Source organism: Oryx dammah, unplaced genomic scaffold (assembly GCF_014754425.2).
Source record: "Oryx dammah isolate SB20612 unplaced genomic scaffold, SCBI_Odam_1.1 HiC_scaffold_8, whole genome shotgun sequence".
NCBI lineage: Eukaryota > Metazoa > Chordata > Mammalia > Artiodactyla > Bovidae > Oryx > Oryx dammah.
In genome coordinates, this window is record NW_024070192.1 from 18,301,632 (window position 1) to 18,316,721 (window position 15,090).

Below are 15,090 nucleotides of genomic sequence, written 5' to 3' on the forward strand. Positions count from 1 at the left end.
TGAATCAAATATTTTCCAGCTAAAATTGTGTTATATGGCTTAAATTTATATTAATAAACATTAATAGTTCAATAAATAAGTAAATTTATTAGCAATTTTCTTCAGAAATTATACTTTATAATTTTCAGAGATAATATATAGGACATAGTAGCTTTGGAGTCACCTAAACGATTAATTAGATCCATTCAGATTAGACTGTGTGCTAGTTTGAAGGTTTTAACTTGACTTTGTGTGTACAGTATGGAATTTGCTCAGCCTTTGAAAATAGTTTTGGATTGATAACACATCTGTACTTTTTGGTTTCCTTACTGGAACTCTGTCTTCCTTGACAGACAGGTATGTTGCTCCTCTATTCTTGTTTAGAAAAGGTTATCTAAAGTTGAGTTCCCCCTCAGAATTCAAGTGGAAATTAAAAGTACAGGTCACAGGGGGAATTTCATGTGGATATTCAGTGACAAATGAGCCAAGCTTGGTAGCCTTTTGAAATAAAATAAGCAACTTCGGAAAACTGACTCCGAATTAGGGTCTTATACCTTTATAAAAAATTACTTTTTAGATTGGAAATTGAGAAGTTTCTGGTCAATACCTTTTTTTTTTGCCATTGGTCCAATTCTGTTCAGAAGTTAAAGGGCTAAAATTCTGACCTTTTGGTTCTCTAAAGAATGAGATTTATGAGAATTCCCTGGCAATGCGGTGGTTAGGACTCGGCACTTTCACTGCCAGTGCCTGGATTCAAACCCTGACTGGGGAACTCAACCTTCTACATGCCAAGCAGTGTGGCCAGACAAAAAAAAAGAATGACTTCCTTACTATTATCAGAGTAATACCTAGGAAAACTATGTTATTTAACTTGACTATGTCTCTAGTAAATATAGGAAAATATTTCATACCAAACTTTCCTACGGATGATAACAAAAAGAAATTGTTGAAAATCAAGGATCCAGTGTTTACCCAAATTATTCACCAGCCACTTACCAGATGCAGTCTGTGGGTTTAGTGCTGCTCCTTAACAATGCAGGGTTGATTATAAAGATAAGCCAAAGGTCCTGCCCCAAATACAGGGGAAGGGGCGGAATTGAACAGTTTAGACATAAAAAGTGCTTTACATGTATTTATTTTGACATTTAATCTTGTTAATCTATTGCTATATAGCCCTGTTTTCTAATGAGGGATTTTGAATTCAGAGAGGTGAAACTGAAATTTTATACATACTGCCCTTCTGAAAGACAGGAATAAGTAGTCAGACAAAATGATGGTTGCTAGGTGAGTGGTGTAACAAAGTGCTAGTAAGACAGTTCAGAAAGAAAAAGAATCCTGTCTTATGTAGAGATCAGTAGAAACTTTGTGAGGGGAATTCAGTTTGACCTTGAATAGAAAGAAGAGACTTGGGTTTAGGAATCCGTTTTTACCATCGGAACACCCTTATTTATCTAAGAGAGACCTCAGATGCACATTTTGGGTTCGGGAAAGTTGCTAAGTCTTGTCTTTAAGATTTGGGTTAGAATTCTAGGGTTCCCAATTCTCCTTTTAAAACCCCAGAGTTGACCATAGAGTTTATAGAGGTGATAGAGGAGTGTTGCCTATACCTTGTATAGGATCGGGATTTGCACTTGTTTTATTGATATCATCCTATTTTCTTCCTTCCCTACTTCTAATTATTGTGGTGGGTGGGAATTTGAGATGAGATGTCTTTAGGGTGATGTGGAAATAGTCTGTCCCTTCAACTTCAAGTTTGTACCAAGTGGCTGCTGAATGACTGGAAATCATTGATTTGGCCTGGAGACTCAAGACTTTGATAAAATGCTCATTCTTTTAGACAGGGTCCTATAGTTTGGGAAATAACTCCTAAAAGTGTAAGAGGGAAGGGAATGACTGGGCATGGGGAGATTTTTCCAGGCCTATGAGGTGGCTGGAGAAAAAACAGTAAAAATGAGAAGAAATATGACATTTTATTTAAATCTTGGCCAGAGAGCCTGTTAAGTGTTTCGGTCAGGAAAAAAAGCTAGGTTTGTGGCCTAAAATAAACATTCAGTAGACCTGATAGACTCTCTGTGCCCCATTCTCCTTGGAAGAAGGAATTTGGAATTCATGTTTATTTAAAATAGTTGCTCCTTCATCTTGAAGTTTTTTTTATAAAAAGCTTAATTCTGAGTAGCCAGCCTCAGTAAAACAATTTTGCCAGCTGTCGGTTACTGGAACATCCCCCAAATAAAGGTAAATGAAATAAGACTAACTACTTGTAGACCGCAGTGGTCTCTCCTAAAGTTTTATAACCATTTTTCCTAAAGGAATGGAGACAGTTCCATTTATCTGGAAGGGATTATTACTGTGTCAGTCTGTGTGTATGTACACATACATGTTTCGCGCAGGTGCTTCCCTCTCCTCAAACGTTTTATTAGAGTTGATGGCTTTGTCCCTGATTGTTCAGTATAATAGTTTGCAGATTCACTAAGAGAGCTTGTGTAGTAATGCTTGCTTTATTTTTTTTCTCTTCCACTCTTGTTTTGTTTTTTACTTTTTTTTTCTTGGTGATGTGACATTTTCAGCTGATGTATTGAAAGCAAATCCTTCTAATTTGGGAGCCCAGATCACAAGAGTGAGTTTTTCTACTAGTGTCTTTAGCTGTATATCTTTTTCTGTGTGTGTCTTTCCACCCTTTCCCTCTCCCAATTCAAAAATACTCGAAACACATTTCATAAATATTAGATAAGAAAATTCCTCTGTCTGTTCAGCATCATGCCTTTCCACAAAGCAATGTCCACTTTATATTGGGTCAAATTCCTTTTCTCAATGCTGTTGTAAAAAGCATAGGATAATGTATGTGTTTTGGTTTGGTTTGTTTGCTTTTATATTATCTAGTATGTTGAAACTAATTTTAGTTCTGTCTTCATTGCAGATAGATATGTCTGGATTCTTGTCATCAGTGTGTCATAACACTGTTGTTTTTTTTTTTGGTTGTTGTTTTTGTTTTAAGGATAATTATGTATAGTATCTTCTGAGAATAAAAGACCCATTCTTTCATCAGGATTTTAAGTAATAAATTCTTTGGCTTATCTATTCTCCCATCTCATTCCCTGGTTGTTCCTCTTGGGGCCATGAAGGAATGAAAAGCCACACCTATTACTTTCTAATTTCAGCAGACTGACCAGATGAAAGTGGTCAGACTGGTGAGCTCTGAACATGCAAGCATTGGAAGACGGTTTGATTAATTCACAGGAAAACTGTTCATGATGAAAAGAATAGCACCTTTTTATGGTGAAAGCAAAGTAGGCTTTCTATTTGTTAGTCTGATTCAGATAACCTTCCCATGTAAGCTGTACATTGCTTTTTAAGATCTTACACCTGGGTAATTTTCTGTACTGGCTTAACCCCTTTCTGTTCTCTTTGGCTTGTGTTATTACAATTTAACTCATATTCTATTTGTCTAGTTTTGCATCCTGAAAGAGCAGGTGATTAAATAGTCCCTTTTCTTTTCTCCTGGTGTTCTAAAATTTGTTTGTTGCTTCTGAAATTACTTAATTTTGGCCAATAAAGCAAATGGTATGCTGTCCTAATTAGGAATGCAGATACTCCAGGTGCTCTACCCAGAGTAATCAGCCATTGTGTTTTCAATTACCATAAGAGAGTACAACAATGTATATTCTACACTATGCTAAAACCATTGATTATGGATAAAAATTCTGAAGGCCTTGCTTTCAGGATCCCCAAGTTATTCTAAATTACCCACTCCCTGTTCCTTTCTTTTGTTAACCTCAGAGATTGAAAGATCTCAAGCAGAGAGAGTTTGCTCGGAATGTCTCCTCAAGATCCCGCAAGGATGAGAAGAAACAGGAGAAAGCCCTACGGCGGCTTCACGAGTTGGCAGAGCAAAGAAAACAAGCTGAATGGTGAGGACATTGTCTTTCTGAGGGCTTAAAATAATTAATAATTTTTAAGGTTTAAGAATTTAATCCTTTTTTTAAAAAATTAAGGTGTCATTGACATATAATCGTTAAATTTTAAATAGATCCTTCTTTCAAGCTAAAAGAATTTCTATACTTGGAGTATAATATACTGATTAAAAATATGCACTCCTGGAACTTCCCTGATGGTCTAGTGGTTAAGAATCTGCCTTGCAATGCAGGGGATGTGGGTTCGATCCCTGATAGGGGAACTAAGATCCCACATGGATCAGAGCAGTTGAGCCTGCATGCTGCAACTAAGACCCAACACAGCCAAATAAAAAAAAAAAAAAAGTATATATATATATATATATATATGCTCCTGAGGCCATAACCTATGATCTGTGTGACCTTATCTACGTTCTATGCCTCAGTTTCCTTATCTGTAAGATGGAAATGATAATAATAACTTAATTCTTACAGTTCTTGTGAGAAGTCATTAAGTTGTTGTATCAAAGTGCTTACAAAAGAATTCCTAGCACATAGATGATCCTCAGTAAATCAGTAAATTATGCAAATCAGTAAATTATTCCCATTTTCCATCTTTCCTTGCCTCTCTGCTTGAGGGATCTCAGTTCCCAACCAGGGATTGAACCCCGGCCACGGCAGTGAAAGCGCCAAGTCCTAACCACACCAGGGAATTCGCCTCCGGTATTGTTCTTATGTAGAAAAGCACATACCTTACAGTATTCTGCTGGAGCAGATTTAAGTGTTTTAACTGTCTTTCCAAGTACTGTAGAGTTAGTACTAAGCAATAAAGCCTAGGAAATTCTATTTATTTCTCTACAGATTCCTGCCTTCTTGAGTATTGTTTTTAATGTTCCTTCATGGTTCTTGATGATAAGTATGGGACTGGTATTTAGCCTTAGGTGGAATTAGCCCCCCTTAGCCCCACCTAGGGCTGCATTCCCAAGCAGCTAGTCTTTGGTGGACCTAGTCTTTAAGCATCTGAGAATTCATGGGGTATGTGCCTCAATCTGAAGGATTTAGGTCCCTCTGTTTGTTTTTAATGGCTGGCCAGGAATAAGAGGAGCTGGTTACAGTGGAAAGAAAAACTATGTGACTTTTAAAAGTTTACAGTAAAGTTGAGGCCAGAGATCGTGACCTTTCTAGATTTTTGGGTACTTGTTTACTTATTAACTTCTCTTGTGTTTTGGGGAAAGGAGGAAGGAGAAGAACACATACAGTGTAAGTTTTGAAACAGAATTAACCCATGACCTCTAATACTGAGTTATAGTGCCTATAAACTGATTCTGATTCCTTCTGTAGCAGTTCTTTATATAATAAATACATTCCTTTTGGACTTGTTGTAAGGATACTTCCTTAAAAAATATATACCAGACCACTTTTTAGTTCCAGACATATTTTAATACATGTTTTTCTTCATTGGTGAGTTTTAGTTTTTATTTATTTATTCAGTCACACTGTGCAGCATTACTACTGTTTTAGAAATAAACAGTTAAAAGATGACCAAGTAAACTTTTGGGAAGACAGAAGAAGGTTTTGATCCACCATCAAGTATATTTCATCATCCTAGGAGTAATGTATGACCCCATAGTATATTGGAGTTGCATGACAAAGACTAAGCAGAAGGTCACAATAAATTCTTTTTTATTTCAGTTTGAAGGTTTCTTTGCCATGGGGTGGATTTTGTGACACAGTGACACAGATTGCTACCCCAATCTGGTGGGTTCCATCTTCCAATAACAAGAGTTCAGATAGTAAAGGGGTTACCATATTATCTGAATATATTTGGTCCCTGAGTTTAGGACAACTAGTAGTTAGGGTTTAGATTAAGAGGATTTCATCCAAATAATTGTCTTCAGGTCTTGAGTTTGGCTTAAGAGATACCTGTATAACCCACACTGTAAAAATTTCAGATGTGACAGGAGTTTAAAACACTGGCTCTGAGGCTTCTTGGTGTTTCTGTTTTCAAAGCTGAGAAAGTACTTGGTAGAATCATGATTGTTGTATGTAGTGCCCAGAAGGTGTCATAAAACCAAAGCAGATGCTTGGACATGGTGCCATGATAGACACAGACTCTTCATTTCTGTACAGACATGCTAACCTAACCACAGACCATCAGAGCGTAGCACAGTGGAGGTTTCTGACTGTTCAACTCAGGGAATAGGCATATTTTTAAAAATTGAAATTTGAAAGCAGAGAAGAAATTGAGGGTTGTGTTTTTGTTTTGTTTTGTTTTTTAGCTGTACAAAGTACCATTGATCCTTGAACAATGTGGAGGTGAGGGGTGCTGATGACCCCAGTCCCCACACAAACTCATACACCTACACAATCAGATATTGTGTATAACTTTATAGTCAGTCTTCTGTATTTGCAGTTCCACATGCAATTTGATGTTTGATTGCAGCTGATTCAGTCAGCTGCAACTTGTGTGACATGTATATACTAAAAATCTGTATATGTGGGCCCTTGTATTTCAAACCTGCAAACCCATATCATTCAAAGGTGAACTGTGCAACCTTTGGGAATAAATTTTCAGCCAATGTTTGGTAGCATACTGATGGGTAGGATGGTACAGTACAAATTGAGAGCAGATACAAGACAGGTGGGCTATGCCAGATGGTAATGATAGTGTATTCAAATTGTGAGGTAAACCTCAGTATTTAGACAGCTTAGGAAGAAACAGCAGTAACTGGCTATCCCTATGAATGTAGCTTGGTAGATTAGCAGTATGAGACTTTGCCTTACCTTACTGAGCAAGTTCCTTTCGTTAGCATAGGGCTGAGGAAGGACCACCATTCAGTATTCACTGTCTTTAAGATCTGCCTGTGATGAATGGTCAAACATAAGAGATAACGTGTTTTAGAAGTATGAGGGATTTCCCTGGTGGCCCAGTGGTTAAGACTCTGCGCCTCCATTGCAGGGAGCATGGGTTTGATCCCTCCTCAGGGAACTAAGATCCTGCATGCTTGATGGCACGGCCAAAAAAATAATGTAATGTGAAATGTACCCCTAAACCTGTTTTTTTGTTTGTTTCTCATTTTTCTAAACCATTGTGTAGTGCACCTGGAAGTGGTCCCATGTTCAGACCAACCACAGTGGCTGTAGATGAAGAAGGTGGAGATGATGAGAAAGAAGAATCAGCAACAAACAGTGGCACAAGTACCACTGCCACTTGTGGCCTGGGCTCTGAATTCTCCACAGATAAAGGAGGCCCATTCACTGCAGTACAGATCACTAATACCACTGGACTGGCACAGGCTCCTGGGCCAGCCTCTCAAGGCATCAGCTTTGGCATTAAGAATAATCTGGGGACCCCACTGCAAAAATTGGGAGTGTCATTTTCCTTTGCCAAGAAGGCTCCTGTCAAACTCGAATCAATAGCATCAGTTTTCAAGGACCACGCAGAGGAAGGGACCTCTGATGATGGAACAAAAGCTGATGAAAAGGGTACAGACCAAGGACTTCAGAAGGTGGGAGATTCTGATGGTAGCAGTAATCTTGATGGTAAAAAAGAGGATGAAGACCCTCAGGACGGAGGGTCCCTTGCCTCAACATTATCTAAGTTAAAAAGAATGAAGCGAGAAGAAGGAGCTGGGGCTACAGAGCCAGAGTATTACCACTACATCCCCCCAGCACACTGCAAAGTAAAACCTAATTTTCCTTTTCTTCTCTTTATGAGAGCCAGTGAACAAATGGAAGGTGATAATAGTACACACCCAAAGAATGCCCTAGACAGCAAAAAAAGTAGTTCTCCCAAGCCTAAAGGCTGCATTAAGGTGACAGCAAGCCAAGGACCAGAAAAGACAGTTAGTGAAGTCTCCGAACAGCAGATGGAAACCAGTGCGGCTGAGCCCTCAGAGCCTGGAAGCAAAGCTGAGACAAAGAAGCCCTCAGGAGGGGATGTAAGTGAGCATAGTTTAGAGAGTCAGAGTCAGAAGGATTCAGAGATCCAAATGTGTGAGTCTGACCCTCCTAAAGAAACTTCTCAGGCTACTCCAGCAGGGAGAGAAAGCCGGGAGGGACCCAAACATCTAACCGGTCCTTTCTTTCCCGTTTTAAGCAAAGATGAAAGCACTGCCCTCCAGTGGCCATCAGAACTGTTAATTTTCACAAAGGCAGAACCCTCCATTTCGTACAGTTGTAACCCTTTGTATTTTGACTTCAAGCTTTCAAGGAACAAAGATGCCAGAGCAAAAGGGACAGAAAAGCCAAAGGACATAGGAGGCTCCTCAAAGGACCATCTCCAAGGCCTTGATCCTAGTGAGCTACATAAAAGCCAGGAGGAGGAAGAGAATGTTCAACATTCTTCAGGAGGCAGAATTGATGCACCTGCTTCAGGGGCTGCCTGTAGCGGTCTAAATAAGCAGGAGCCTGGGGGTAGCCATGGATCAGAGACAGAAGACACAGGGAGAAGCCTTCCTAGCAAGAAAGAACGATCTGGGAAGTCCCACCGACACAAAAAGAAAAAGAAGCACAAAAAATCCAGCAAACATAAACGGAAACACAGAGCTGACCCAGAAGAGAAAAGCTCTAAGGCAGAATCTGGGGAGAAGTCTAAGAAGCGCAAGAAGCGAAAACGAAAAAAGAATAAATCATCAGCCCCAGCAGATTCTGAACGGGGGCCCAAACCAGAACCCCCGGGTAGTGGTAGCCCTGCACCACCAAGAAGACGGCGGCGAGCCCAGGATGATTCGCAGCGGAGATCCCTTCCAGCTGAAGAAGGGAGCAGTGGCAAGAAGGATGAAGGCGGAGGCAGTGGGAGCGCCCAAGATCATGGTGGGAGGAAACACAGGGGTGAACCTCCCACGTCATCCTGCCAGCGAAGAGCTGGCACCAAACGGAGCAGCCGATCCAGCCATCGAAGTCGACCCAGTAGTGGAGATGAGGACAGTGATGATGCGTCATCACGCCGGCTGCACCAGAAGTCTCCATCCCAGTACAGTGAGGAGGAGGAGGAGGAGGAAGAGGAAGAGTCGGGCAGTGAGCATTCCCGAAGCCGCTCACGGTCTGGCCGGCACCATTCCTCTCGTCATTCCTCCCGGCGCTCTTACTCCAGTAGCTCAGATGCTTCTTCAGACCAGAGCTGCTATAGTAGACAACACAGTTATTCTGATGACAGCTATAGTGACTATAGTGACCGGTCACGAAGGCACTCCAAGCGCTCCCACGACTCTGATGACTCAGACTACGCCAGCTCCAAGCACCGGTCCAAGCGGCACAAATATTCATCTTCTGATGATGACTATAGCCTCAGTGGCAGCCAGTCCCGAAGCCGATCTCGGAGTCATACCAGAGAGCGCTCAAGATCCAGGGGCCGTAGCCGCAGCAGCAGCTGTAGTCGCAGCCGGAGCAAAAGGAGAAGCCGCAGCACCACAGCCCACAGCTGGCAGCGGAGTCGGAGCTATAGCCGGGACCGCAGCCGCAGCACCCGGAGCCCTTCACAGAGATCTGGCTCCAGGAAGGGATCGTGGGGGCACGAGAGCCCTGAAGAGAGACGTTCTGGTCGTCGAGACTTCATTCGCTCTAAAATTTACCGCTCCCAGTCTCCCCACTACTTCCGATCAGGCCGGGGAGAAGGTCCTGGGGAGAAGAAGAAAGAAGACAGCAGAGGAGATGATGGTAAGGGAATAGGCCCACCTTCCCAGAACAGCAGCGTTGGCACAGGAAGAGGGTCAGAAGGTGACTGCAGCCCTGAAGACAAGAACTCTGTCACCGCCAAGCTGCTATTGGAAAAGATTCAGTCAAGGAAAGTGGAGAGGAAACCCAGTGTGAGTGAAGAGGTGCTGGCCACCCCTAATAAAGCCGGTCTCAAGCTCAAGGACCCCCCACAAGGTTATTTTGGACCCAAGCTCCCCCCCTCTCTTGGCAACAAGCCTGTCCTTCCTCTGATAGGGAAGCTCCCAGCTACCCGAAAGCCCAACGCCAAGAAATGTGAAGAGTCTGGCTTAGAAAGGGGAGAAGAGCAAGAACAGTCAGAGACAGAGGAAGGGCCTCCAGGGAATAGTGATGCCCCATTTGGACATCAGTTCCCCTCAGAGGAAACAGCTGGCCCCTTATCAGACCCACCCCCAGAAGAGCCAAAGTCTGAAGAAGCTACTGCTGATCACCCTGTGGCTCCGCTAGGCACCCCAGTGCACTCTGACTGCTATCCTGGGGACCCATCCATCTCCCATAACTACCTCCCTGACCCCAGCGACGGGGACACCCTTGAGTCCCTGGATAGCAGCAGTCAGCCAGGCCCTGTGGAGTCCAGCTTGCTGCCTATAGCATCAGACCTCGAGCCCTTCCCCAGTTATGCACCGCCCAGTGGGGAACCCAGTATTGAGTCAGCTGATGGAGCCGAGGATGCATCCCTTGCCCCCCTGGAGAGCCAGCCCATCACCTTCACTCCCGAGGAGATGGAAAAGTACAGCAAGCTCCAGCAGGCCGCACAGCAGCACATCCAGCAGCAGCTTCTGGCCAAGCAGGTGAAGGCCTTCCCCGCTTCGGCCGCCCTGGCCCCGGCCACTCCAGCCTTGCAGCCTATCCACATTCAGCAGCCTGCCACGGCCTCTGCCACCTCCATCACAACTGTGCAGCACGCCATCCTACAGCATCATGCCGCAGCAGCTGCCGCCGCCATTGGCATTCACCCCCACCCTCACCCCCAGCCACTAGCCCAAGTGCATCATATCCCCCAGCCCCACCTGACCCCCATCTCCTTGTCCCACCTCACTCACTCCATCATCCCTGGTCATCCCGCCACCTTTCTGGCTAGCCACCCCATCCACATCATTCCCGCCTCGGCCATCCATCCCGGGCCCTTCACCTTCCACCCTGTTCCACACGCTGCCCTCTACCCTACCCTGCTGGCTCCCCGGCCTGCTGCAGCAGCTGCCACTGCCCTCCACCTTCACCCACTACTTCACCCCATCTTCTCAGGTCAGGACCTGCAGCACCCCCCCAGCCATGGCACATGAGTTAGGGGATAGGAGCCCAGATAGGGCCAGGGAAGGTGACCCATGCATCTTCCTTTGGAGTGTCGAGCCATTAATACCAGCAAGTAGAAGCTGGAATGGGCAGTGTCTGACAGCCAAAGAATTGAGTTTTGGCTTGCAGGGGTGGTTTTAGATTTGAGGTTTGCTTTGGGTTTACTATCAGGGATTTTTTTTCCCTTTTTCCTTTTCTGTTTTGTCCCTCCCTCTCCTGTTTCTAGGCTAGGGAACACCCGTAAGTTTTACCCACCCCTCTTCAGCAACATCCCCAAACTGTCGAGTTTAGATACTCTCCTCCTCCCTCTACTTTTTATCCTCTGCACTTCTGTGTATAAATTTTAAAACATTTTCCTCCTCTCTGGCTGGCGGGTTGTCCATCCGGTCCTGCCTTCTCAGTGTCTTTGACCTTGGTGACCTTATTTATCCCGAGTGAGGTGGAAAGGGAGTCTGACCTGGAACCAGATGCCACTCAGGCTGTCATCTGATCCACTTCCCACACAAACAGAGCCACACATTGGGCACTGTTGTCCTTGTGTCCCTCATCCCAGAAGAGACATCTGCATATCCCAGAAAAGAAGATCGTATCATGAATAGAAGCTGTGGAACAGAGAGGAGCTCGTGTGTCCGAAGGGTGTATTTTCTTCTGTCATGTTGATGTTTCCTTCTTAATTTATAGGATTTTTTTAATGTAAAAAAATTGCACTGAACTCTATAAACGTAAATGCTGCTTTTTGTAGCTCATATAAAAAAGGTTCCATATTTGTAGTATACTGCAATAATATTTTTTACATCCAGCTCTTTAAGTGATCCTTGTTCTGGTGGCTTTGTGTAAATATGTTTGCCCTAGTTGAATTAAGAAACTTTAAAGGTTATCAAATGAAAACAAAACAAAAAAATAAAGTATTTGTTTTCTGCTAGATGCAAAAATGACTAAGCATGTATATTTTATCAAGTTCATGTATTTTTTGAAGTTATGAACCATAAAAATGTTAAAAAGAGGAACATTGCTTAACTTTTTTTTTTTTGCTGAGACATAATTTGCAGTAAGTGGTGCCGCCAGTACTGGGAGTTTTGAACTAACGGGCTGCAGTCAGCTAGGGGTGTTGAGGAATAGTTTTGACAGTCTCACTTATGTGGTTTGCAGTTTCATACAGAGAAACTGGTGGGCCCCACAGAGGAGGAGAGAGAGATTCAAGAGCTTTATTCTCTGGAAGCAGTGAGATTCAAAGTGATTGTCCTGGAGGATTCCTGGGTTTCCAGGGTGCCTGTCCCAGGCAGTCCATTTGCCTTCCTAGTACTTAGCCCCCTCTGACAAAAATTTTTAATGTGCCTTTTGGGTTGGCTGGAAACTGTGAAGTGGAAGTAGACTGGAGCATGGTAGAGTTGGGAAGGTCTTCCTCCTCTTATTGAGAGGTGAGCACAGTTTTAGATTCTGCAGATTTTTTTGCTACATAGTTTCCATGCCTCTACCCAGCTTAGTTTAGGCAGTAAAGATTCCTTTTTTCTTTTCTCCCATGACACAGCAGAGGAAGTACGACCTGAATTCCTCTTCCTCCTCTTACCTTTCACCTGGCTCAGTCCTAATTAATACAGTGACCCAAAGGTGTTCATCTTGTAGATCTCATCTTCTTTTATGTAGTTAGAACTTCCTTGTTGGGCATTTCCCTACCTACTCCTGTGGCTAGAATTGGTTGGGTGGTCACCTGACAGGAAAAACAAAACCCTACGTACATGGGCAAGGGCTCTGTGTTCTGCCTTTCTTCAATTTGCAAGACAGAAAGGCCTTGAGTTCACGTCAAGCAAGTGCTGGGCAAGTGGAGACTCTGTTGAGCCTTCTACCTGTTCAGTGCTCCTCCTCTGATTCAGAAGCATCACTTTTGATAAATAGCACTGGAAAATGAAATCATCTGTTTGAAGTGAAGGGACTCATTTTTCTTTGCTTTCAGCCCATGTAAATATTTAAATAATACAGTATTAACATTTTTGTGCTGCTTCCCATTAGCTTGTAGATTGAGCCATACTCTGGCTGCCTCTCTACCTTCCTGGGGGCAGTTTCCTTTAATTTCCACAATAGTGATTTTAAAACTAAAAGGAAAAACAAAATAATCTATCCTTACTTACAAGCATAACAGATTGTATTTAACTTTATCACATATGATAGAGATATATACGCTGTAAAATTAGGGAAAGGAACTTTCTAATAAACCAATGATTTGTGGAAACTTTAGAGTCTGTCGTGATTGTTGCCCCATCCACTCAGTGGGGAAGGGATGGAGTTATGGGTCACAAATAACATCTTGTATGAAGTGGTCAAAAGATAGATTTTTATGAACCAGCTGTTTATGATGTTTAGATTGTGCTTCTCAAAGCTCACCCTGTGCAAGTAGAGGTGAAAGGTTATGTTGTGGGCAGAAGTGATGGTTAAGTTTTTATCAGTCTTAGGTAGATGTCTTGGAATGTATATCTCCTTTCCACCAACTCTCCCAGGTGGTTATTATTTTTTCCTTTTTGGCTGCATTGGATGGCATGCAGGATCTTTGTTCCCTGACCTGTGCCCCCTACAGTGGAAGCACAGAATCTTAATCACGACTACCAGGGAAATCCCAATTTGGGGGCTTTTGAGTGGACTTAAGGGCAATGAGATGAGTCACCTGCCTGGCCTTACCCGCCAGAGTCCTGAGTTCTCCAGTACCAGTCCTGAGTTATTCAACCCTTTACTATGAGTACAGTGCTAGAGAGCTACCTGGTAAAAGAAAGGATGTGCTAATTGTTACTGAGATAAAATTCTCTGTCTACTCTTCTGTATGCAAAAGGCAGGGGAAATTGTGCATCAAATGCTTACCATAGTGCTGTAGGGATGAATTAGTTTTCCTCTCTTCTTCAGCCTTTCAAGAAGGAACGGTACAATGTCTATTTCTATTTTCCTACTCTTTCACAGTTGTATTCTCCCCTTGACAAAAGAGAAGCTATTCAACTTGAACTTTGGGTTGGATGCTCAGATCTTCCTATTTCTCTAAAATAGCAAAATCCCCGCCCCCAAGTAAAAGATGTTAGAAAATGAAAAGTGGAAATTCTCTGGTGGTCTGGTGGTTAGGACTGCATTTTCACCACCATGGCTTGGGTTCAGTCCCTAGTCAGGGAACTAAGATCCCTCAAGTCTTGTGGCACAGCCAAAAAAGCAAATGGTGTTCTGAGCAGGCAAGGTGTCAGCAAAGAGGCAGACTGACCTGTAGAGATCCTCCGTGTGAAGGTCTGTGTGGCTGCCTGATTACAGCAAGGGTTCTGCTACCTGCCTCAGCCACCTGGGCTGCAACATGGAAGTTCTTCCTCCTCTACACCCTCGGTGACTAATTCAGGCCTTGTCAACCCTTTCCATTCTTGTTTGCCAGGGGTACCATCACCTCCTTATCACGTGTCTGAATTATTGCAGCCTTTTCCTGGCTGGCCTCCCTAACTCTAGGATCTACTGGATTTTCAGAATTGTGGTTCATTTAGTACTCACTGCTTCCCAGTAAAATAGTAAACTCTTGAGAGTACAGGGACCAATTCTTACACTTCAATTTTTTTTTTTCTTAATCCCTTAGACTAGTGTTTTATATAGGGAGTTGAACACTTTCAGTAACATTTTGATTATGTGTTCAAGAAAGATAAAAGCAAAGCAAAATACAATTAATAATAGGATTATGCATCAGGATTTAGCAAGGAAACATCAAAGATGAAGATTTTTCTCTATATCCTCCACATTGCCTTGTTCACTGCCAGACCCATGGTAGTTCAGCAATTGTTGACTTTATGAAACCTTAACCTTCATTGAGAGATTCAAAGACTTAAGCTGATGGGATGGAAAAATGAGAGCAATGTGTCAGCCCTCCTCTGCCTACTAGCAACCCAGCTGTGTCCCCAACAGAACTCCCACAAGGAATAGAATCTTTATTGAATACCAAAACTGTCCGTTCCTGAATCTGATCTTGTTTGAGTTAATGATACTACCATCCTACCAGCCAGCCACCATAGCTCTGAGTTACTTTTGACACTTCCCTACCACATGGCAGTTGCTGATCGTGTAATCTCTGCCCTCTCCTTTGCTCCTGCCACCAGTACCCTGGTTCAGGCCTCATCACCTTTAACTGAGAGGGTGGTAGGCACCAACCATCTGATCTTCCCACTAAGTCCTGCCTTTTCCAATCCCTTCTATCCAGAGGCAACTA

General features: G+C 43.0%; 1 protein-coding gene across 13 annotated transcripts in view; it reads left to right on the top strand.

The window, feature by feature from the left end:
* GPATCH8 (G-patch domain containing 8) overlaps positions 1-13,104 on the top strand; it is a 94,091-nt gene extending 80,987 nt beyond the window's left edge. For 11 of the 13 annotated variants that reach the window (XM_040245133.1, XM_040245137.1, XM_040245143.1 and 8 more), the window contains 2 exons: positions 3,757-3,887; positions 6,967-13,104. In XM_040245133.1, the coding sequence (XP_040101067.1) occupies positions 3,757-3,887; positions 6,967-10,867 (4,032 nt within the window). In that variant the 3' untranslated portion in view covers positions 10,868-13,104. Of the gene's footprint in view, positions 1-653; positions 2,597-3,756; positions 3,888-6,966 lie in introns of those variants that run through there. The other 2 variants (XM_040245144.1, XM_040245146.1) reach the window with 2 other exon arrangements.
* Positions 13,105-15,090: the final 1,986 nt, after the last annotated feature.